Below are 23342 nucleotides of genomic sequence, written 5' to 3'. Positions count from 1 at the left end.
AAACTTTTAGTCAATGACCAGAAAATTGGTAGGGTAGAAGTTGACTTCAATCAAACATACCCATATGCGTCCGGTGTCTTTGCTCCTTGCTTTTCATATGTTGTGCGCCTCATGTTCTTGCCGTGCAACGTGGTGACGCGAAGTCCATCTCCAATTCTCCATTTGTTGTCAAGAAAAAATAAATCAAGCAGTATGCTACGATCACCGGACGAAGTTTGATATAAACACATCAAAACCCTGCACAAAGCGGTGCTGACAATGCATGCATACATGTGAAAATCTGAAAAATCATAAAGGGCAATCCGCGCGAAAAGTCGAGATAAAACGCACGGAGCATAAAGCACTCCATGTTCCTCGAGGTTGAAGGATGATGAGAGAGATGCCGATTGACGAAGAAGGCCTTGACCGTCACCCAACAAAGGTTATTAGGAAAGGGACATGGGAAAAAGTATACGAGCACGAGAGAGTTGTCGCCATGCCACGGTCAAGCTATCGTAGCCTTTCAATCCGGCCGGTCAAGCGATACAACAACCCAATAAAAATCATGAAGCAAATAGCAGTAAGCATGTCCTATGTGCCTTGGGCATTGCTCTGCCAACGGTTCCTTTTCTTTTTCCAGAAGTGAGCTGCTTTCATAAGTTGTGTGCCTCATGTTCTTGCTGCCATGTCCGGGCAACATGGTGACGAGAAGTCCGTCTCCATCCATTGTCAAGGAGAAATTGATATAAACACATCAAAACCAAGTGTAGTGTTCTTCTTGATTTTTGAGGGATCAAAACCAAGTAGCATGTACATGCTACGATCACTCGACGAGATTTGATATACACACAACAAAACGATGCACCACGCGGTGTTGCTGATGCATGCGTACACGTGGAAATTTGGAAAATCATAAAGGATATTCCACGTGAAAAATCGAGATAAAAGCATGACGAGAGAAATGACGATTGATGAAGGTTGAAGGATGACGAGAGAAACGACGATTGATGAAGGTTGAAGGATGACGAGAGAGACGACGATTGATGAATAACGCCTTGGCTATTCATCACCCAGCAAAGTTTAACGGAACTACTAATATAAACACGCCATACCAAACTTCACCAGAAGCTGATTTGTCAGCCTTTCATGCTTCACACAAGTTTACCTAGATAAAAGAAAGAAAATAAATACTTTACAGGGTTGGCGAGCCCTCGTTTTCACATGCTCTGAAGTGCCATCAGCCATCAGCCGGTCAGCCGGTGACCACGGCTCCGGCGTTTGTCCAGCTATTAGCGTGGCATGAATCGTGCCCAAGAAACAAAATCCTGACGCTACAAATATCATCGGTAGTACTCACGTCACGCCCGCTTCCGTTTGTTTCGATGTCCAAGTCAGCGACTCGTCTTTTTGTGTGTGTGTGTGTGTGTTTGTAAATCAGTCAGTGACTCGTCAGTCATCACTCATCAGCTAGCGCCGTCCCTTCCTTCACTGCTGCTGCTGTTCCTGCAAGCCGTGCGAGGCGCCGCCATGGAGCAAACCCCGTTGATTCCTCGTGTCAGGCTCGGCACCCAGGGACTGCAGGTGAATTTTATTCTCTTGCCTTCTTCTCCCCCGATTCAATCATCTGATAATTCGCGTCTGCTGCGTGCTGAATCGATCGAAACGAATGATCCGACGGAAATCGATCAGGTGTCGAAGCTGGGGTTCGGGTGCATGGGCCTGACGGGCGCGTACAACACCCCGCTGGACGACGACGCCGGCGTGGCCGTCATCGCGCACGCCTTCCGCCGCGGCGTCACCTTCTTCGACACCTCCGACGTCTACGGGCCCCACGCCAACGAGATCCTCCTCGGCAAGGCGCTGAAGCAGCTGCCGCGGGAGCAGGTGCAGGTGGCCACCAAGTTCGGGATCCAGCGGGACGCCGCCGCCGGCAAGAGCACCGTGTGCGGCCGGCCGGAGTACGTGCGCGCCTGCTGCGAGGCCAGCCTGCGCCGCCTCGGCCTCGACCACATCGACCTCTACTACCAGCACCGCGTCGACACCACCATCCCCATCGAGGACACGGTCGGCCGGCTTCTCTTCCCAACCTTTCTTCCTTTCTTTCCTCTGAATTCGATTGGTGTGTGACTCAATTGCTGTGCAGATCGGCGAGCTGAAGAAGCTGGTGGAGGAGGGGAGGGTCAAGTACATCGGGCTATCGGAGGCGAGCCCGGACACCATCAGGCGCGCCCACGCCGTGCACCCCATCACCGCCGTGCAGATGGAGTGGTCTCTCTGGGCTCGCGACATCGAGCCCCAGATCGTGCCGCTCTGCAGGTCAGCTCCACACATTCGGAGTTCCTCCTTCTTGCGAAGTAACTTCCATGAATCCATGATTAATAATACAGCACCTGGTCAATTGAACTGATTCTTGTGCTCTGTGGACACCAGAGAATTGGGGATTGGAATCGTTCCGTACAGCCCCATTGCCCGTGGGTTCTTTGGCGGAAGAGGAGTCACACAGCAAGTGTCTGCTGAATCTAGTCTGGTACTGCCAAATGCGATCCGTTGCTTCTTAATCTGCAGCATCAATTCTTCTGTACGTGCACCCAAGGCTTGAACCCTTCTATAATGCTTTTTTCTTTCTTTCTTTCTTTCAGAAAGGGCATCCACGGTTTTCTGCTGAGAATCTGGAGAAGAACAAGCTTCTTTATCTGAAAATGGAACAGCTAGCCGAGAAGCACCGGTGCAGCCCTGCTCAGCTAGCTCTAGCTTGGGTCCTGCATCAAGGGGATGATGTGGTTCCGATACCAGGTTAATCTAGTGATCCCATTCCCATGTCGTTGATAGCGTTAAATATGTGGTACAAGGACATATCATGCTCCTACTATTAACACCCTCCTTCAGATATGGTCTTTTGCGATACAGTTTGTGCCCTGGTGTTAATTCTAAACTGCAAAATTGAACTATAGAATGTTTGGCCGCCTCCGACCTATTTTATCCACAAAAAGAACTCTCTTTTGCTTCCAAATTCCAAATAAGTATACACCACTAGTCAAAACTCCTTTCCTCTCCAATAGACTGGCACTTGATCTCTAACAAATATACTACTCTACAATTTCTCAGGGACAACTAAGATCAAGAATCTAGACTCCAACATCGACTCCTTGAAGGTGAAGCTCACAGAAGATGATCTGAAAGAAATTAGCAGCCAGATACGCGAAGAGGATGTGGCTGGTGGAAGGCAGTATACTTCCTTTGCGCATACCACCTGGAATTATGCAGACACACCAAAGAAGTAAAAGTACAAGAGATTCCAGAGACACTGATCGGTGAGGATAAAACGGCTGTGCCATTCTATTTGATGTGCTGAATGGTGCTGCATGTATCTTGCGAATGTCATGTGCTAAATAATGTACTAGTAGGGTCAACAATAATTGCAATCTCTTCAGAAACCATGTAACGGATGTGCTTGAGCAAAGAGTTCATTTCTGACTGTGCTCCTATGACAAAAGGCTGAGAGTATGTGCTATTGCTATCTAGAGCAGTTTTCTGCGACAGCAACAACAGTGGTGTAAATGTGTGTGGCAAACAGAAATTCAAAGCATATCAAGAAAAAGGATTCCTATCTAACCCGAGGACATATCACAGGCACAAGCCACATGTTCCAGCAGATCCCGAACAAAATTTCAGAAGAGAAACTGCTGCAGATCCCACAATTGCTCTGCGAGATAAGACAAACTTTACTGAAGTTGGACGGATGGAAACCTGGACATGTTCACCAAGAGTTCTTCGGCTGGCACGAGGAGTCGTGCGGTTTACAGAGCTCCAACAGACCAACACCATGTTGATACATCAAAGCCCTGTAAACCACATCGACTCTTCGCGCTGCCGGTGAAGAACCCATCCTTCAGAGTAATGCGTCTTCCAGAAAAAAAAAAACAGGGCTGGAGCTCCAGGTACTTGCTATTCTCTCACACATATAGAAACTAGTAGAGTGCCCGTGCGTTGCTACGGAAGAAATAAAATGACACAAATCCAATTATTGTACTTCAAGAACACATGTCGAATTAAGAATTAAGCGCAATGCTATGTCATGTCTCTATCAAATATGTACCAAATGCTAGTATATCTCTCACTTAGTCCTCTCTGTTGATCACTATGCATTGATCCAATTCTTTCTCTTCCTAGAACATATATTTCTCCACCTAAATCTAGTCTTTCACTCACTTTCTCCCTCTCCAATCGATCATTGTGCATCTCCGTAGCTCATCCAGTCCTGAGACACCTCCATGGCTCCAACTGCCCTAATCTTCCTACCTTCCCAATGTTCTGTTTGCTTCTCCTCTGTTCAGCAATGTTGAGAAAGATAAACTTCCCTTAGGGATACATGACACTGTCCATGAGCTAATACTGGACAAATTGATTTTATTTAAACACTTACAAACTTTTCCCTAGAGGAACAGCATAGAAACAACCTTAAGATCTGCATTCTCTTTTGTCAAGTAAAAAAACATCGCAAGAATGAAACTCAAAGGAATTGACGGGGGCCCGCACAAGCGGTGGAGCATGTGGTTTAATTCGATGCAAAGCGAAGAACCTTACCAGGGCTTGACATGCCGCGAATCCTCTAGAAAGAGAGGGGTCCCCTTAGTAGTCCCTATACCGGTCATGTTTCTTGGATTATTTACAAGCGGTATTCAAGCTCTTATTTTTGCAACATTAGCCGCAGCCTATATAGGTGAATCTATGGAGGGTCATCATTGAATTGACTAGTTTTGGAAATAGTATTTTTTTTTCCGCTTAGCTCAATTCATTTTTTATTTTGCATCTCTCATTAAAGAGGTAGGGGAGGAATGATGCAACTCCATAATAACCAGCTCTTTTGAAAGGTACCTTTTTTTACACGTGTTCATCGATCTAGATAGTAAGATAGACCCACCACACTTCAATGGACAGGTTCCTCCCATGCTTCATTAACAGCAACAAAATCAAAAGAAACATATTAGAGAAGATAATTTATCTCTTAGATGAAAAAGCAGTTACATCTATCTCTGACCTCTTTAAAACACAGAATAAGGTTCTGTCAATGATGATTAATAATTTTATACATTGATGAGTATACAGTTTCTTCCATCAAACAGTTGATCAATCACACCATATAACAGTCTATTATGAAGTTCAACTAAACAGGAGTTCCTTCGAAAACATTTAGGACATGGATATATTACCTGAAATGATAGCTAAGGTTAAGTAAAACTGCGGGTCATTAGTGAAAGACAGCAGTCACTTCAAACAGAGTCGTCGCCGAGTTCATGGTACATGACACAGTTTACCATTGGCTCATCAATTGTAATGTGATAAATTGATAAGTTAACATATATGGTAGATGTAGTGTCCTGTATACTGAAATTAGGCAACAACAAGCATGTGATTGATCTACTGTTCGATGGAAGAAAGCAGCTGAAGAATGTTTGCTGGAGTTTTGCGTGCATATGCCAGGTCCTGGTTTAGAAATGAGTGATTGCATGCCAACATTTGAACAAATAGAAAATGCGACTTTTGTTATTCAACTGAACTGACTACCTGCTGGACTTTAGTAAATTTTTTTTAGGGAATGGACTTTACTACTCTCTGGACTGTAGTTAGAGCATCTCCAACAATGAAACTCCAGCCGGTACTTAATGTACATGTCATCGTTTTTGCTAAGATGGAAGAAGACGGAAAGGGTTGATGTGACGTGAAGTCTCTTGCAGAAGTATCGGCACCAGCTCTCCTACCAAGAAAAGGGAAGAAAAGATAGTGTATGGCATGTAGGATCCAAGGCAAGAAGTACTATTAAGAAATATATTAAATTAAGAGAGAGATGAAAACATGAGTGAGAAATAGATGAGTTGGAAGTCTTAGTAATGGCTGTAGAAACGGACCGTTGATGATACTCTTAATTCTGCTCTCAGGTGCTTGCCCAGTTCTTGATCTCTAGCTCTTACCTGTTATAGGACTGGAAGAAACTGGTATATGTGATATTTATCACATCCAAATGTTCAGACTCTTTGAGTAACTGTAGTTAATTCTACTCTCAGGTGCTTGCCCAGTTCTTGATCTTTAGCTCTTACCTGTTATAGGACTGGAAGAAACTGGTATATGTGGTATTTATCACATCCAAATGTTCAGACTCTTTGAGTTCTATGCACGTAGATTTTTTTTGTGGCAGTCGCAGACGCGCCATTTTTTGTACAAAAAATATATGTGAAATTTATGAGAAAACAGCTAGAGATTAGGTCTTGTAGATAGCAATACAGATGGATATTATGTGTATAAACAGTATATGTAGTAGCCTCAAATGGCGAACATATATTAACACGATATACGCTGAAGAGCATTGTAAACAATCAGGTAACCCAAATACAACTTTTGGACAGGATGCAGAAATAAGCAAAAGCAGTGGCATAGGCATTGCCAACCTGGTTGCTGCTAGACATATGTCACAACACAATAGGGAGTACAACTATTTTCAGGAATAGTAGAAGACAATATATCATCAAATACACATCTGAGAATATATATGTGGAATATCTAAAAAGCAAGGGCCAACATCCAACTGGTTTTGTGATGCCATGGTGTATTTACCATAAATGCATCAACAAAGTAAACCATCTTAGAAATGGAACAAATAATAGAAATGAACCAACATCCAACTGGTTTTGTACAGAGAAGAGTTGGCAGAAATAATCTAGATAGATATAAGCTTCATATATAAAAATAAAACCCGACATGATCATTTCTTGTTTGTGATCACTAAACCTGTTGAAATCAATATGCAAAAGGAAGTAGAAAGTATGCAGGTCAGACATGGCTGCAGATGTAAAAGAAAAGTCGGCCACAAGAGAGGGCTAAATAATGCATGATGGTCTCACTAATTCTCATTAATGAAATGCATACGCTAATCACTTACACAATGACTTTTTGAGACAATAATCTGCATGTCATGTTACTGCGCTTCTCCTTCTTTGCTGGCAGATCCAACCAACAATCTTTACATACAAAGTCTATTTTCAGATCCAAACATTAGTACACTGCTATTTTCAGATCCACACAAAAAAAATGCATTTCAAGGTCCCATTTGTGGTCCAGCGAGTAGTAAAGTCCAATCCCTCAAAAAAAAAAAAGTAAAGTTCAGACTCACCGCCATAGCTCGTACCTGGACTTTTGAAGATGCGGAAGGAGATAACCTGCAGTAGTGGAGCGGTTGCAGTCCACAGGGCTGCCCACGATGTCCAAGACTCGCCGGAACCGCCGTTTCACGAGCCCCACCACCGCGAGTGGAAAAAGTCTACATAACCCCCTCAACTATTAAGAGTAGACTACATCACCCCCTGAACTATGAAATCGGATTTTCTACCCTTGAACTTTGTAAAACCGGTCAAATAACCCCCCAGGAGGTTTTGGACAGTGGTTTTGCTACAGTGACAGTGGTTTTGTCTTTTTATTTATTTTCGCTGAATTTTTTTAAAATCATATTAATACAGAGAAAAATCATAAAATAGAAAATCCAACTTTGTTGGACTCCACATGAATAGATCTACACAGTGAATATATAATATTGTATACTTTAGTACAAAGTTTTTTTTTAGCTTTATATCTATGCTTTTCTATAATTGATTGGAATAAACTTTATACTAAAGCGTATTATATTATATATTCACTGTGTAGATCTAGTGGAATCCAACAAAATTGGATTTTTCATTTTATGATTTTTCAAGGTTCAGCGATAATAAATAAAAAAGACAAAACCACCGTCACTGTAGCAAAACCACCGTTCAAAACCGCCTAGGGGGTTATTTGACCGGTTTTTAAAGTTCAGGGGTTAGAAAATCCGGTTTCATAGTTTGGGGGTCAAGTATTCTAGCCTCAATAGTTGACGGGGTTATGTAGACTTTTTCCCACCGCGAGTCCCCAAAACGCACGCGCGCCGCGGGTGGCCGGAGCCGCGGACGCCGACGCACTGGAAGCGACCTGGCTGGTGGGGGTGGACTCGCTCGACGTCCCTCCATTAGCGGTGATCGGCGGCGGGCGTAGGCGCAGCCCTCGAAGAGGAGGGCGGGGGTGGGTGCGGCGGAGGCAGCTCGATGAGGAGGAGCGCGGGCGCGGGGGCGGTGAACGGCGGGGGCAGGGACAGCAGGCGGAGGCCGGCGGAGCTCTCCTCAGGCGCCCGTCGTTGGCGGGAACTGGCGCAAGAAGGAAGCGGCGGCGGCTTTGATTGCAGCGGGCAGAGGAAGGGAGAAAGCAGAGGCAGCGGCTAGAGCAAGAGAGAGGGGCGCCATCCTCGAAGAGGAGGCTGCACGGGGGGGCGGCCGGGCAGTTGGCGGCGGCGGAGGAGGAAGAGAAGGGGAGATGAGGGGAGGCCGCATCGTGGACGAAGAGGAGGCGTGCGGATCGGTTTTTTTAGGGAATTGAGCCGGGAATCGCCCGACGAACGGACGGACCAACGTAAGTAGTACTCCCTCCGTTCCATATTCTCGTCCAAATCTTACGTGTATCTAGACACCTTTTAAAAATAGATACATCCATTTTTTTGCAAATTTGAGACAAAAATTATGGAACGGAGGGAGTAGTAAAGACTAGTGGCCAAGGGGGGTATGGTGACTGGTGAGGGGCTATGTGAGGAAGGTATGACACCATGACAGGCTAGCATTTCTCCAGCTCAGCTGTCCCTTAGCTGTTGTAACTTGTAACTCGTAAGAGCATCTTCAGCACTAACCCCTAAATTAGGTCTCTAAACTACATCTAGGGACTCTCATCAAATTTTAGGGCCCCAAAATTTACAAACATTTTCAGCAGTACTCCCTATTCCACAGCCCTATTTCACTACAAGAAATCACAGTTTTCCTTAGGGCAAAAAACTTTACCTAGAGTTCATTTCTCTTTCCTAGGTAAAGTAATGTTGCAAACAGTGTAACTCTAGGTAAAGAAAGTTTGCATCCAAAAATAAATGTGAAGTAAATTATACCTAGAGTTAATTTGAGCCCTAGGTAAAGAACGCCTCGCTGGCGCTCGATTTTTCTTTTATTCCGCGTGCTTCCTTGCTCGGGCCTAGTTGACAGTGACAGAAGCAGCAACGCACCACGGTCCACGGGAGAGAACAAAATATCCTCCCCTCCCATCTCAATAAAAAACAAATCTTGTCTTCTTTCTCCTCTAGTCGCCTCCACGCCGCCCCGCCCCGCCGTGCCCACCGCCGCCCTGCCCGTGACGTCCCGCCCTGCCGTGCCCACCGCTGCCGCTACCTATCCCACGAGGATCGCCACCCTACCGAGCTCCCTTCTCTCCCCGTTTTTTCTCCGTATCGCTGCACCTCTCCCTTCTCTCCCCCTTCTCTTCTTCCTCCAACCGCTCCCCGGCCTGCTCGCGCTGCCATCATCCCCAGATCAGCGGTACGGGGGATCCAACCCCCTTCCTCTCCTCCAGATCCGGGCATCCCGGGTCCGAATCCGGCGGACGGGGCGGCAAGGGAGGCGGGCCGTGGCCCCGCCTTCCCCTGCTGCTCGAGGAGGCCGGACGCAAGGCGCCGGTGGATTTGGCCGTTCTCCTGCTCTGAAGCGGTTGTGGTCGCGGTCCAACATCCACTGCTCCGAAGGCCGCCGCCCGCAGTTCACCTCCTTCCGCAAGAGCAGGAGCAACACCAACAATCACGGGCACCGCCACTGCAATGCGTACGTCGTGCCATCACCCATCCCGCATTCAAGCGTGGTGAGCCCATCTCCCTTTCTCCCCTTCTCTGCTGCAGCACCTGAAATCCCCCTTAGTAATCAAACAACACTTCTCTGCATGCAGCTGATTTATTACTTGATTCTGTTGCATGGTTCCCATCCTTAGCATGTTCATCAAGATGTCTCGGTAGTATCATGATAGAGAGGGTGTATTGAGCTGAGGCAGAATCATGTTTATAGCAAGCTTCAAATATAACATGGAGCATGAAGAGAAATTAGCGCTCTATTTGAAATTAATTGGGAGAAATGGATGAGTGCTTAGCTGAGTTATGTGTTGTGAGGCCTCTAATTGATCTAGTGTAAGTGATATATTATCATCAACTGCCTTCATCATTTTGATTAGATATTTTATTCCAAGTTCTGAAGTGAAACTATTGGCTACTGTTTGCGCTAATTTTTGGTTTTTTTTGGGTATATTCATATAACTAATATTACAGGTAGCATTATTTGTTATCTCTAATTATGTCATCATTTACTAATGGGATTACCTATACCTGTTATATTAGAGGTAGTTAGTTTTGTCATTCCATAACATGAATCAATTCCTTGAAGTATTACCACACCATCTATGGAATTTCTGTAATATCAAATCTCTATCTTTTTATATATTCCAAGGTAGATGTGAGTTGTATAGCAACCCATGTAGCTTCATTGTCTAGATAGATGTAAGTTCTGAAAATGTGTGCAGAAGCCGATGACAAGGTGCCCAAGCATGCGCTCCATGGAGGTCGTTAATGAGGCATAAAATGAAACAGGGATGGAGGTTTATATTGGCTTGATCAGGTTTCTAGATGTTTAATTGAGGCAATTGGAGCTTTACCTGCGCAAGCACAATTACGTTGTATATGAATAAGTACTCTGATTATTTTCTTGGAGAAAAAACAAGTATTATGTAGGTCATTCGACAGCCCCGCTTAGAATCTGTAGTCTGACGTGATCTATTAGAGCATAATTCTATCTCTATGCTTGTCCTTACCCTTGGTGATAATCATCTCAGGTTTCAGGGGAGGAATTCAAAACGACTATTGGAGCTTCATCCCATGCTTAAATTTGTCGATTCCCTGTGAGTTTCATTAATCTGTACTCATTTGTATTTGTGTCTTAGTATGCACTACAATACTCTACATTATGAAAACAATGTTGTGGTTGAATCCATGGATAGCTATATATTGTAGCAATATTTCTACTACTGTAATGAGAGGTGTATGCAAGGTGTATGCGTGCGTGCGCGTGTGTGTGGTGATAATTAATGACATTCTTAGTCTGATAATCTATTCCATTGTATGTTGACCACCTCACCAACTCTGTACATCCCTATCCATACTCGTAAATGTACATGGATGCAGCCAATTTTTTTAAGATGAACCGACTGCTAGTTTCTCTTTTTATAAATTTTTGAACTGTCTAGCTTCCTTTCTGAAGTCATGCCACATGTTTGAACTGTCTAGCTTCATTTTTTATTCCATGGTGTTTCTCTATATGTTCATTGTAAAATTAGAAATAAAGACACCGGGAGTTTAATCTGGTTGTCATATGCAAAGCCTTGATGAGTTTATCTTCTCAGCCTAATTAAATCATGGAGAGCTAATTGTAATTATCATTTCATGCATATTTCATATATGAACAGAGGGAGTACATGTAGATTTTCTTTTAGCTTAACAGTACACACTTACTAGTTTGCTGATGAGATATTGTTTATTACCACCAGTTTATATATATTGACGCTACCACATATATTCATCCAACTCCTAAAATGATTTTGATCTTATTTTCAGGAACACAATGTCAGCTCAAATGTTTGTCCACTAGCCTGCTGCAAATCAAGAATGGGTTGTTTGGAGGTTTCTTCAACAAGTCTAGAATAGGAGCACTTGCTTTCTCATCGTGACAACAGTTGGCATGTTGAGTGATGTTTTTCTGCATAGCAAACTCTAGCCATTCACTGATTTGTTATGGATGTACATCACGAACGTGTTATTTGAATGAAGAGTGAGATTGATCGAAACAATTTGTGTTCTGTGCAATGTCTACTGGTTATTATTTCTGGCTCCGTTTGAATATATTTGAATTATTGTCATTATGAATTCAAATACAGTCAATATGAATTCATGTATGGTCAATACAAATTTCAATATGGTTCCCTAGGGTGTATTTCAGATTCTAATGGGTAAAGTTCTCTAGGGGAAGATGATGATATGGCATATGCAACACCCATGTGATATCTTTCCGTAGAGTTTTAACCCTAGGTAAAGAAATGTTCCCCTAAAATTGTCAAAATGCCCCTAGTTAAAGTCCTCTTTACCCACCATACTATACCTAGGGTTTTTTCCCTAGAGCAGTCCCTAGGTGAAGTCTTTACCTAAGTTTTTTATGCTTTCACCATGATTTCTAGTAGTGTTCTCTTTATGACATGTGGGTCCTACTTGTCAATGAGAGTTGCCTTTTCTTTATTTATTTCTTCTTTCTTCTCCCATTCCTCTCGATCTCCATACTCGATCCAGTGCTCTCTCTTCCCCCATTCCTCTCGATCTCCACCATCTGCAGCAACCATGGGCAGATGGGGGGCTGCCAGAGCCGGCGGTGCTCGTTAAGCAGGTGGGGTAGGCGGAGGTCGCCGTGGGCAGGGGGTGGAACTGCGGGGTCCCCGGCCACGGGAGGAGATGGAAGGCGGCGGGACGTGAGCAGCAGCCTCACCAGGCGCAGGTGAGCAGCGGGAGGAGGCGCCGTGCGCAGCAGCAGGCGGCGCTCCACCGTCGGCGGGAGGACGCGAGGGGAGCAGCTGTAGGTGGCGTGCCCACCCCGCCCACCTCTGCAGGGCGAGGGGAGCGGCGGGAGGAGGCGAGGGGAGCGGCGGGAGGCGGCGGCGAATGGGCCTCCAGCGGGCTGAGGTTGGGGAAATCGGGGGCGTTGGTGACAGGGATGGGCGGGGGCGCGACGAACGCGCCGGTCGGCGAGACGGCCAGTGGCGGCGGCCGGCGAGGAAAATGACGGGAGGAGAAGAAGCAGCGCACGGACGAGTAGATCGAAGGAAAAAGAAAAATAGGGAGTCCTTGCGGACCCGTGGGATCGGGGGCTACGGGCCTCCTAGAGTAGGGACTCATTTAGCGAAAATGCGGATCAGGAGCCGAGGTGCCGGCATCGCGTTATCCTCGACGCTACTAACGTCGGGAGATCCAGAAAAATGGGCCCACGCGCATGTATTCACCACAGGCCAGCTCATATTTCGCTCGTATTCAGCAGGCCACCAACGGTCACTTAGCACAAGTTTCACTGGTCCCGTCCCGGTCTTTCCGTGCCCGCATCTGTAAGTTGGACGAAACGCGTGGGATTCAAAAAGGTCCATCTATGAGTTGGATCAAAGGCGTTGCAATTAAAACAACCCAAACCTAACCCCACCCCCTACCCACTCGACGCCTCCAGTCTCTCCCACATGAACTCAACAATGGGATCCGCCGCCCCCCAATCGGATCTCCGCCGCCGCCCGGAAGAACCGGCCAGGAAGGACCGCGACCGTCTCTTCCTACAAAGCTGCATCTCCTACCTCCCCGGGATCGGGAATCGCCGCCACCTGCTTCGCCATAAGGAGAACTGATTCTTCTCATCCTCCGCTGCGGCTGCAGCCTGTTCTTCTCCTCTTCCGCCGCGGTGGGCTCGAGGGGCTAGCCGGATCTGCCGTGGTCAAGATCATGCGGTCGCAGACGCCATCAAGATCGCGTGGGCCTGCGCGGATTCTTCTCTTACTCCTCCGACGCCGTCAAGATCCAGCAGGCCTGCGCTGGTTCTTCTCCCTCCTCGTTCGTAGCCTATATGGCGCGACCCAGGCACGGGCTTGCCGGTGAGAGGCGTGAGGCAGTCTGCTAGGCCATGGTCGCGCGATTAGGAGAGTTCGTTCGTGTGGCTTGTGTGTCTGTTTAATCAAAAGAATTGCTTAGTTCGATTTTTTTTCTCCGGTTCTCCTCTCTTCAAACTTTCCGTTTTGTGTTTGTGACTTGCGAGAGCACGCTTTAATTGAGCCTGGATCTAAAAACAATACTAGTCTAGGTAGTTTGGTCCATTTTGACTGGAAAGAGGATAGGATAATCTATGTATTTGTTCGTCTATTTGTGCTTTTCAGCACGTAGATTACTTTGATGCTAATTGTTTGGACGGCTTCCTGTTAACATTGTTCCATGTGAAAGGCTGGATGCTAATTACTCTGTATTAACATTTGTGTTTTTTTCGGCATTTATATTACTTGGATGCTGATTGTTTGGATGACTTTTTATTAAGATTAGTTCATGTGAGAGGTTACACAAATAGAGTTCATCTGACACATTAAAAATTATTTCAATGGTTGGCACAAATGTGAGAGTGGAGTACGGCACAGGTAAAATTTCAATTTCATGTGAGTACACGTCTATTTATCACATATTCGAACATCTGACTAATATGGCACATGAGCCGGTCTATACTTTTGCATCACAATATCTATCCGCTGGTCACTGTTGTTCAGATGGCCCAGGTCCAAGCTTTTCAAAATTCAGCCCATGTGCTGTCCTGGACGGGGCTGCTATGTTCAGCGTACAAAATACCGGATACCGGTCCCCAAAGCATGGCTCTTGGGCCTGTATTTCAGTTTTCATAAACATCACCCATTTCTCTGGCCCACCAGAATTCAAAATGCGAAGCGCGATGCATGGCTGTGATTTCGCGACGCCAGTAGCTCCGGAGCCAGAAATTCACGTTCCTCATTTAGGAACCCGTTGAAGGTGTTTTTTTTTTGCTCTGATCCCTGCTGAAGATGCTCTAAAACGGCCAGCCTAACATCGTAATACAGGAAATGTTACATGTAAGCTTGGTACTGAAGTCTTGTTTGTATTTGCCAACTTGGCTGTGGAAAAGCTAGCAAGCTTATCCAGGATAGAACAAAAGACAGGGATGAAGTCAGGGAAGAGGGGGTCTAAGTCGTCATGCCATTGGTTTTGGAATACAAATACGACAGGAACAAAAAAATTTTGATACATTTAATGTTCTCCCTCATTTCAATATAGAAACCTATGCATTTTTGTTCATGCCATAAAAATTTACATTATATATTTATCTAATATAGGAACAAATAATCATGCCATACATACTATACATATATACTTAATATATTGAAGTTCTTTTTTATCTCTTACCACGTGATGCAGCTTACATAAGAAATGTATTTGTGTATCATAATTGCAGAACCGTCCAAAGTTATTTAAGGATATTCAAACATAGGTTTTGTTAAACTTCAGATATGCATAACTTTTTTTTAAATGGTGTTATATTACTCGTCTCAAACAGTTAATACAATCGGAATGAAGCAGGCTTTCCACACAGGGGAGCACTCCATCCTTTACCACACCACCAGAAGAAACCCTAAGACAAAATTTAGCCAACTCATGAGCAACACAGTTATTGAAACGACTAGTGAACTGGAACCTAATCCCAGGACCGAAGATCGCGATTTGCCGGATATCTTCAATGATCGAACGAAGGCCAGACCTAGGAGAACCATGGTCCAATAACAGGTTGATGAGGCTCAGACAATCGCTCTCTACAACAAGTGCCAGGTTAGTGACTTGTTTAGCAAATCTGACGCCCTCAAGACAGGCCACTCCTTCTGCCCACTCTGCACTTGGGCAATTTGTAATCCCGTCCCAGGCACACGCGGCTGTTCCATTAGCATCCCGAACAATCGCCCCCCAAGCAGCAGCCCCCGTGCTAGGAATGTAACTGGCATCCACATGCATATCTGATATTTAAAACGTTTACTTTTTACAAATGATAGGGATATGATTAGTCTAAATTGCTTAAGTACTGAGCAAAAAAAAATTGTACTTAGACCATGCACATTGCATCATACTCCTATATGAGTACTTCAAACAAATGACACAGTTAGATCTAGTACTCACTCTATTTTTCTAAATATCTGCACATTTGGGGTTGTCCTAAATCAAACTATTTCAACTTTGACCGACTTTGTAGAAAAAACCAGATAAAACAAATAACTCCATGCTGCCGTGGTGGTCTTAAACGAAACGAAAGTAATAGAGATAATATTTATTTACGTTGTTATGCTTCCTTCATAAGTTCATATACTTTTGTGCTTTCATGATGCTATAATTTGATTAACTTCCTTATTTGTAAACGTGCAAAGTCCATATACCTCCCAACCTTTGATGTCATGTTACCTAGTAAGAGTAATACTAATGTCAGAAACTGGATCGCAACAAATCAGTGTCTCACATCAATCTTGAAGCGTCTTCAAAGAGTTCTACAAATAAATACTCCAGTTCCATATTACGAAACCGAAGAGAGTAATAGGTAAAGTTGTTGTATCAAGGGGTTTGGACAGAAATAATGGTAATTGAATTGTTTATTGCCATCGGTACACTTGAGAGTTGACACATTTGACATCTAATCCAATTCGAAGTTGATTGGCATAAAGAGAAGGAAAAAGCAAACTGAGCCTCTATACTTAGCTTGTAGAACTGAAAGTGTGAAACATCTATTACAAGAAATATGGTCTAAAAATGAAGCTGTCGAATCACCAAAAAATGTAAAAAATAACCATCGTGTCACCAAAACCTCCAAGGATCCTGATACGGAGGAACATAATTCTCTGTTGGGGGCAGAAAGCGAAAGGACGCCACGGTCTTTTGTAGCAAAGGTCCAATCTGTATTTCAAAAAAGTTTAATGATTCGTCAGAAGCTGAAGATACGAAAGATATGGTTAGAGAAAATCCATGTCTCTCTTATAGTTACAATAATTGAAGTTAAATCAAACACCCAAGTATACTATTTTTCCTTTTATAACAAAACTAATTATCACCATTAGTGCATGTGGAACAAATATCTCTATTCCAAATCACTTTCCCAGGTTCAAATGAAGCCCACAAATTCACCCTGTTGCAAAGGGCTGATGAGAGTCAAAGGTTATTTCCTTAAGTTTGGGTCCTTCACTGTTAATAAAAGGAAAGGGGTCCATTTTTGCGACGATCCTTGGCTTGGAGAAAAGCCTCTCTGCAATCAATACCTCATTCCTTATAATATTGCTCAGCATCAGCAATTCAGCATGCGACTTTGGCGAGGTCCTGAGTGAATTGCCGCCAAATATTACCTTTGATCGGGAGATAATTGGGGTGAAGCTGGTGTCTTGGATTAATTTGTCTGTTAAGCTGGCCAGTGTGCAACTTTAAGATCATGATGATGTCTTCTGCTGGGATTCACATTCATCTCGTCGTTTTGCAGTGAAATCCATGTATACGGCTCTGGTCAATACAGATTGTCGTTTTCGCAAAAATATGCATTTGGAAAGTTCAGGTTCCACTTAAAATTAAAGTCTTCACATGGTACCTTTGTCAAGGGGTGATCCTTACAAAGATAAATTTGGTTAAACATAAGTGGAAGGGGGGTAAGGATGAAACAATACAACATCTTTTTATTGATTGGCCAATGGTACGTCTAGTATGGCAAGTCATTTTCATTTACTCAGCTTCCTCCGCCTTATAGCATTTCTAATGTGTTTGAAAGTGGCTATGTGGAATGCATATAAACCTTAAATTCTTTATCCTGGTAGGGGCAATTATATTGTGATTTGTTGGGCTCTATGGAATCATCGGAATGGCATTGTGTTTAACAAAAAGAAACTTTCTATTTTTTGTAGGTCATCTATAGGGCGTCTCACCAAATCCGTACTTGGTCCCTACTGCATCGGGGGTCTGGCGGGACACTGTGGACTTTGGGTGCAACCGGCTGCACATAGTTGCACAGGATTTGTTCAGCCTGCATGGGTGGCGTGTGACCAATAGGCTAGGTAATGCATGAGCATGAGTGTTTTCACGTTCTAATAATAAATTTGAGGCTGTGTGAATACATGATGCAGAGGCCAGGGGTGACCACTCCTTTTCAAAACAAAACAAAAAGTACATGTGGAACTTACATATTCCCACTGCTTGCTGAGAGTGGAAGCATTCAATGTATACAGATAACCTGGTAAAAGAAGGAACAAAAACATCATGTAAATATAAGGGACTGAAATGTCTTGAAAAAACTGCAAATATGAAACAATACCATCTCGCTCAGCAGTACAGGCTACATTGTGCCGAAACAGATTAGGTTCTGGTGCCTGAAGAAACAAATGTAACCTTATATTGTTGCACAGCCTCAGCGGGAACTGGTTAGCGGTTAATACAACGCTTGATGAAGTGTTATAATGCAAAACAAATGTCCCTTTATCTTTGAAGATGTAACTATGTTTGTTATCAAATGCATAGGTGGCATTAGAACTTACAGATTTTGTTGGTGATTTCCGAACAATATATTCATAATACCAGTATGGTTCTCCGTCAACCTACAAATAAATTTTGATGTATGCCCTATGCATGTCAACTCCAGAAGAAAAAAGGTGACCACAATCAGCTTCAGGTGAATGGCGAAAGTGACCAGAGCCTACCTCTGTAATGTGTGCATCAAGCACAGAACTCTCGGCCATTCTCTGGCTTGTTGTCACCTTCTGCAAAGGGATGTAGTTTGTTATAGAATTAACATTTAATCAAATGTGCATGTTAAAAACGTATCTAAGCTGTGACTCTGCCTTTCGTTCAACTGTGCTATTTAGATATACCAATATGGAAAAACACAATAAACATTCATATAGATTTTTTTCAGATGAAATCAATATGAACTGTGTTACATCAGCACAATTAATAATTACCAATGAAGATTTGTCAGATAAAACACAGTCAGCGACATCTTTCGCGGCCCAAGTTTTCTTGTCTTTCGAAGGTAGGAAGCGTGAACTTGGTGGCCCAATCTGCACCAGACAAATGAGTAGCATCAGAATGTTGTATTCTTAATCAATTTATTTTACTTTGGGAGCTCAACTGGCATGAAAACCATATACAGAATCTAGTTAAACAACAACTTGCACTAAGTCACCTATGACATACTAAACCAAAATTGCTAGCACATCCAATTTGTATTAGTACAATCCAACAAATAGCTAAATTGTGTGTTTCCTAGTACGAGATAGTATTTGGGGAATTACCGAGACTGAGATGACAGCATTGTTTATCATGTCAAGGCGCTCAGATACAATGCGTTGCCGTGCATCAGCTGCATAGAGTCTGTCAGTTTTGCCTTCCTTCCAAACCATAGAGGAAGACCCCGAAAAGCGGAAACTCCTATACTTAACAAAGTAATTAAGAATATTGCCATCACTGCTATGCCAGATGCTACTTACGAGACAGTGGCGCTGCAGAGGAATATCGCTCCGATTTTCTGGACTCTATCCTGCAAAACATAATAGGACAGTAAGTTCTGTCCTGATACTCATGGAGAAGACAGCAGGTAAACAAAAACATGTCTGACAGGAGAACTGGATACTAAAATTTCAGAAAGGGAACGTAAATACCATCTGAATGGACGTTTCTTTCCCGGTAGTTGAACTGGGTAAAGAAAAGAATATGCGTTGGTCTCATCTACTAGCATAGCCATATTCACCTCGTCATCCAGCTCCGTATCAGCATACGATTCTACAGGATCAACGACAGTAAATATCTTCAATCCACGTCAAGCTTAGCAAAGACATGTCCTAAATTAGCATGCCTTCAATAATGTAACTCTGTAGCTGAGATTAAACGTGCTCCCGATGCCATCCAAAATTTACGATTAAAACCAAGGAGGCAAGGAAAAGAAAGAAGCGCGATAATCCCCAAACCTGAAACTGGGAGGGCAATTGCAAAAGACGACGCAAGGCCGGACAGCAGAAGGTGCCTCCTTTCCAGCCCGCGGTTTCCTGAAGCGGTCGTGCACGAACACGAGACGAGGCCACGGGCTCTCCTCCCGGAAGATGAAGCGCACGCTCCTGTAGCAAACGAGCCTTTGCTCCTGCAAAATTTCCAATAATCAGCACGATGTCATATGGGCGCAGGTTAAGCTGGTCGTGGAGTCGGGGGTGGATGACGCGTACCTGGGTTGGAGCGAGGAGGAGGAGGAAGCGGAGCTGGGGAGAGAGGAAGTAGGGGAGATAAGAGCCACCGCCATGGCTCTCTGTCTCCGGTGAGTGGTGACCGACCTCAATCCCCGTTGCCTGCTTCCAAGGAAGAGGCTGGAGCCTGGAGAAGGATTCTATCCAACCAAACCGGTTGTCGGGGAAGAACAAAGATCTTTGTGGTTTTCATGTAGGAGTAAAAAAAATAGGCCTTATTATTTTTTTATTTTCCATTCTATAGTTTTATCGTCTTCAATTTCAAAAACACTACAGAACTAAATGAGTTGTTTGCTACTCCCTCTGTTCCATAAAAATTGACGCGGTTTCGAACTAGCTGTTCAAATCCGTGCCAACTTTTATGAAACGGATGGTGTAGAGAGGATCATCTCTAGATTTCTTAGACAAAAGAACTCATTTTTGTACCAATTAAAAACATTTTGCATATTATTGTTTTGGGATGAAATAATTTTTTGAAAGTATCGAGTGAACAAATAGTCCCTGCAAACACCCAACACACCGGTGACTAAAAAATGCCCTACCGCCGAACAAGGCCTCACGGGTATTGCGTACACGGTGAATAAGAGCAACTCTAGTAGTTACCGAATCCGAGCGATCCGAACTAACCGAGTTCTAGAAATCGGTACCGACTGTCTTCCGGCAGAACAGATACCGAAAACCAAAACCGAACAAAAGACAAATTCGAAACTTCGTGCGAAATTCATATAAATACGGGGGCTGGTTCTTCGCATTCCATCAACATCGCAGATCATCACAGTTCGTTTTTCCACATACTTAGTTCATCTACATCTACTAGTAAGAAATTTACCAAAAGTTAGCTAAATTATAGGAGCAATCACCTAAAAACAAAATGCTCCTCACCGGTCGGCTGGCTTCCGGCCCCCTCGCCGGCTAAATTACTCGTCATCGTCCGAGAGGACAATGACCGGGAGCTTCCCTCACCGGAGGCGCGGGAGCCGCGTTGGAGTGGTCGTAGGCCGTCACGAGCATCCTCTCCTCCGTGGCGAGCCGGCAGGCGTCGTCTTCGGCGATGGAGAGCTTCGACGCCTCCTTCGTGCGCGCGATGTCGTCGGGGTTGAACCCTCGTCCTCCGCCTCCGCCAATGCCTCCTCGACGCCAACCTCATTCCCCTTCATCTCGCTGCCGCCGAATCCCTCCTCCGCCGGCGCGACACCGACGATCTCCACCGACGAATCGGAGGAGGAAGAAGAGGAGGGCGGATGGAGTTCAAAGCCATACCAACCTTTATGAAACGGATGTAGTATATAATAGTTGGTCCAAGTTTGACGTAATCTTTTGGTTGGCCTTATATATTTAGATGAAGGAATTATGTTGTAGTTAAATTTAATCATTCCATGATTTTAGAGACATGTAAACATTAATAGCTGAATATAATATGAAAATAAATCTTATTTTCTTTATAATTGTCACATGTTCTAATTGACCTTCTTAGATCCGTGACATGTGGCATTGAAAATCGTAAAGCACGATGAGAATCACATTTACTCTTTTACCGGTTGTTTTCAATTCCTGATATTCGGGTTCGATGCTGAAACAGATTGCTCGGTGGAAGCAACAACTAGCTAGGGTCTCAATGGCGAACACGGTGTTTGTTTCAAGATGAAGCGATTCAAAGAAGTATGTGTTCTTCAAATGTTTCATCATGTAATTAATGCGAATTTGATTTTGAAGAAAAATATCCCATTTGTTATAAAGAAAGAGAAAGTAAGTCGATCAATGTCGAGTGGTCTATAGCAGAGATCTTTGTCCTTTTCACGGTGATATAATACGGAAATAAATAACTATGTACTTCTTCCGTTCTTAAATACTTGTTTCCAGAGTGCGATGGACAATTAGACCAGATCAGGTTTTTTTTTAAGGAAACACCCCCCTCGCTCACCCTAAACCCTGGCTCGTCTTCCTCTTCGCGCGAGCGCCGCCACCCCTGCCTCCTCATCCCGCTGCCGAGCGCCCCAGCCCCTAGTTCGTCTTCCTTCTCGCGCGAGCGCCTCCGCCGCAGGTTGATCTCCCCTTCGATTCTCTCGCTCCCGACCGTTTCTCGTCCCATCTCCGCACGAAAGGATTACGCCCTTTAGCTCCCCGTTTCATCTCTACTGCGCCCTCCGCCCTACCTTGCCCTACTGCGTCCTCCACCCGTGCGCCCGCCCGCGTCTGTGCGGACACCATGGGGGAGCCGAGCAAGGATCTCCTGGACGTCCCGTCCGAGCCCAAGCAACCCTTCTTCATCGGTACCGCTCCCATCTCCCATCTCTACCTCATCCCTCTTCTCACCCCTCTTCTTTGTTCTATTTCCTCCGTAATGTTTTGGGTTTGTGTGATTTGCAGAGTCGCTCTTCGCGGGGAAAGAGCAGCACAATGAGCAGGGCAAGCGCAAGGCGGGTCCTCCCACCGACCCACTCCCCAAGAGCCAAGGTATCCCTTGTTGCTACTCCGTGTAGCTCAGGAAATCAGATTTTGTGCAGTTGCGTATGTCTGATTGCTTGATTGGAATCTGTTTGTTTAAGCCCAATCTCATCAGAGAATCATATGAACATGTTTGTATTCACCCTAGCTTTCCAACCAATCGCTCGTGTAGAGAATCATATGAACATGTTTGCCGTGCGTGCTTTTTTTTTTTCCCTTCAAATTGGTTAATGTACTTTCTCATTGGATGTTCCATCTGTTTTGGGTGTTGCAATACTGCTCAGTTCTCGGAAAAGTAAAGGATTTCTTGGGAGAGATGGCGAAAGCGAACGAGAAATTGCAGCTTGATGCGCAGGTAGGATTCCGATAGGTATTGCGTTAGATCACTGTTCTGCTGTTATCTGACTCCAGTGTATGTTTGCACAGAATAAGCCTCCCCAGGAGTATGACATAGAAGCACTTACCGGAAACGAAAAGGAATATATTGAGATGGTAAAGCTAACTTATCTTATGACGCAGCAGAAAACATGTGACATGGTTTACTGTACGACTGATGAGCACAATTCTGTTTGCAGGATTTGCTTCTCGGTGTTGCTGACCTTCATTCAGAGCAAGCTGTAGGTGCAGCTGAAGCAACAATGAGTGGCTTCCCACCCTCAGGAAGGTCATATGCTAGCAGTTCATCTGAGTCGGAAGATGGTAGTGATGACAGTGATGAAGATAGTGGTGACGAACCTGACATGTCTAACAAAGTTAAATGTGATGATCCAGCTGCGCAGGAGACTCATACAGCCAAAGGAAAGAAGCCCATCAAAAGACAGAAGATTGTTGTTCTCAATTAGGATCCTTGTCATTCTTGACAAACACTGTTTCGCAAAGAAAGTGCAGCCGAATGTACCCAAGACCTGTTGTTGGTCAGGTTGGCTTGAGCACATAGAAGATCCAGATAACAGGATGGCCTATTTTCTGTATCGTATAATGCTCAGGTTAAAGTGATTGATATTCTGAATGGAGCTTTTTATTGTAGGCCATTAATTTATTTAGCTATTTTGGGGCTTTCTTTTCTTTTTGTCTCCAGTGTCCTTGCGATTACATTGGTGATCTGCACTAATGAAATTGTGACCCGAGATCATCAATGAGCATGAAGAAAAACTCACATTGCATTGAAG

General features: G+C 44.4%; 3 protein-coding genes and 2 long non-coding RNA genes across 8 annotated transcripts; 3 read left to right on the top strand and 2 right to left on the bottom strand.

Annotated features, from left to right (window-relative positions):
• Window positions 1-1348: 1348 nt before the first annotated feature.
• LOC100830322 (probable aldo-keto reductase 1) lies at window positions 1349-3518 on the top strand. Of its 2 annotated transcripts, XM_003569321.4 has the most exons (6): window positions 1353-1560; window positions 1669-2043; window positions 2123-2295; window positions 2410-2506; window positions 2619-2772; window positions 3085-3518. In XM_003569321.4, exons 1-6 carry the CDS (start codon window positions 1507-1509, stop codon window positions 3258-3260), a joined length of 1029 nt encoding a protein of 342 aa, XP_003569369.1. In that variant the 5' UTR covers window positions 1353-1506; the 3' UTR covers window positions 3261-3518. The 2 variants fall into 2 exon arrangements, with proteins under 2 accessions (XP_024315380.1, XP_003569369.1); XM_024459612.1 differs by having other exon boundaries at window positions 1349-2043.
• Window positions 3519-3981: 463 nt separating this feature from the next.
• LOC112270932 lies at window positions 3982-7891 on the bottom strand. Of its 3 annotated transcripts, none has more exons than XR_002963592.1 (3): window positions 4855-7891; window positions 4564-4618; window positions 3982-4453 (listed from the first exon to the last, which is right to left on the bottom strand). It is a non-coding gene; the product is annotated as an uncharacterized LOC112270932 (long non-coding RNA). The 3 variants fall into 3 exon arrangements; XR_002963593.1 differs by having other exon boundaries at window positions 3982-4618; window positions 4855-4929; window positions 5587-7891; XR_002963591.1 differs by having other exon boundaries at window positions 3982-4618.
• A 482-nt stretch (window positions 7892-8373) lies between these two features.
• On the top strand, window positions 8374-11772 carry LOC112270933. The gene is made up of 3 exons (XR_002963594.1): window positions 8374-8448; window positions 10726-10791; window positions 11504-11772. It is a non-coding gene; the product is annotated as an uncharacterized LOC112270933 (long non-coding RNA).
• Window positions 11773-16083: 4311 nt separating this feature from the next.
• On the bottom strand, window positions 16084-19909 carry LOC100829804 (psbP domain-containing protein 5, chloroplastic). The gene is made up of 11 exons (XM_003569319.3): window positions 19711-19909; window positions 19459-19628; window positions 19153-19273; window positions 18982-19031; window positions 18787-18854; window positions 18454-18552; window positions 18193-18252; window positions 18031-18090; window positions 17811-17865; window positions 17680-17729; window positions 16084-16414 (listed from the first exon to the last, which is right to left on the bottom strand). Exons 1-11 carry the CDS (start codon window positions 19782-19784, stop codon window positions 16316-16318), a joined length of 906 nt encoding a protein of 301 aa, XP_003569367.1. The 5' UTR covers window positions 19785-19909; the 3' UTR covers window positions 16084-16315.
• Window positions 19910-21624: 1715 nt separating this feature from the next.
• On the top strand, window positions 21625-23238 carry LOC100829496. Its single transcript, XM_003569318.4, has 5 exons — window positions 21625-21998; window positions 22096-22182; window positions 22458-22528; window positions 22600-22665; window positions 22749-23238. Exons 1-5 carry the CDS (start codon window positions 21935-21937, stop codon window positions 23013-23015), a joined length of 555 nt encoding a protein of 184 aa, XP_003569366.1. The 5' UTR covers window positions 21625-21934; the 3' UTR covers window positions 23016-23238.
• Window positions 23239-23342: the final 104 nt, after the last annotated feature.

The sequence above is a fragment of the Brachypodium distachyon genome, chromosome 2 (assembly GCF_000005505.3).
Source record: "Brachypodium distachyon strain Bd21 chromosome 2, Brachypodium_distachyon_v3.0, whole genome shotgun sequence".
Classification (NCBI taxonomy): domain Eukaryota; kingdom Viridiplantae; phylum Streptophyta; class Magnoliopsida; order Poales; family Poaceae; genus Brachypodium; species Brachypodium distachyon.
The sequence above is the reverse complement of the archived record's forward strand: the minus strand, read 5'-3'. Positions and strand labels throughout refer to the sequence as shown.

Coding starts and splice junctions, on each gene's coding strand:
- LOC100829496 (XM_003569318.4), top strand. CDS start 21,935: ATGGGGGAGCCGAGCAAGGATCTCCTGGACGTCCCGTCCGAGCCCAAG. Junction 21,999..22,095: donor CAAGCAACCCTTCTTCATCG/GTACCGCTCCCA, acceptor TGTGATTTGCAG/AGTCGCTCTTCGCGGGGAAA. Junction 22,666..22,748: donor AAAAGGAATATATTGAGATG/GTAAAGCTAACT, acceptor TTCTGTTTGCAG/GATTTGCTTCTCGGTGTTGC.
- LOC100829804 (XM_003569319.3), bottom strand. CDS start 19,784: ATGGCGGTGGCTCTTATCTCCCCTACTTCCTCTCTCCCCAGCTCCGCT. Junction 19,629..19,710: donor TCCTCCTCGCTCCAACCCAG/GTACGCGTCATC, acceptor GAAATTTTGCAG/GAGCAAAGGCTCGTTTGCTA. Junction 19,032..19,152: donor AAGAAACGTCCATTCAGATG/GTATTTACGTTC, acceptor TATGTTTTGCAG/GATAGAGTCCAGAAAATCGG.
- LOC100830322 (XM_024459612.1), top strand. CDS start 1,507: ATGGAGCAAACCCCGTTGATTCCTCGTGTCAGGCTCGGCACCCAGGGA. Junction 2,296..2,409: donor CAGATCGTGCCGCTCTGCAG/GTCAGCTCCACA, acceptor TGTGGACACCAG/AGAATTGGGGATTGGAATCG. Junction 2,773..3,084: donor TGATGTGGTTCCGATACCAG/GTTAATCTAGTG, acceptor ACAATTTCTCAG/GGACAACTAAGATCAAGAAT.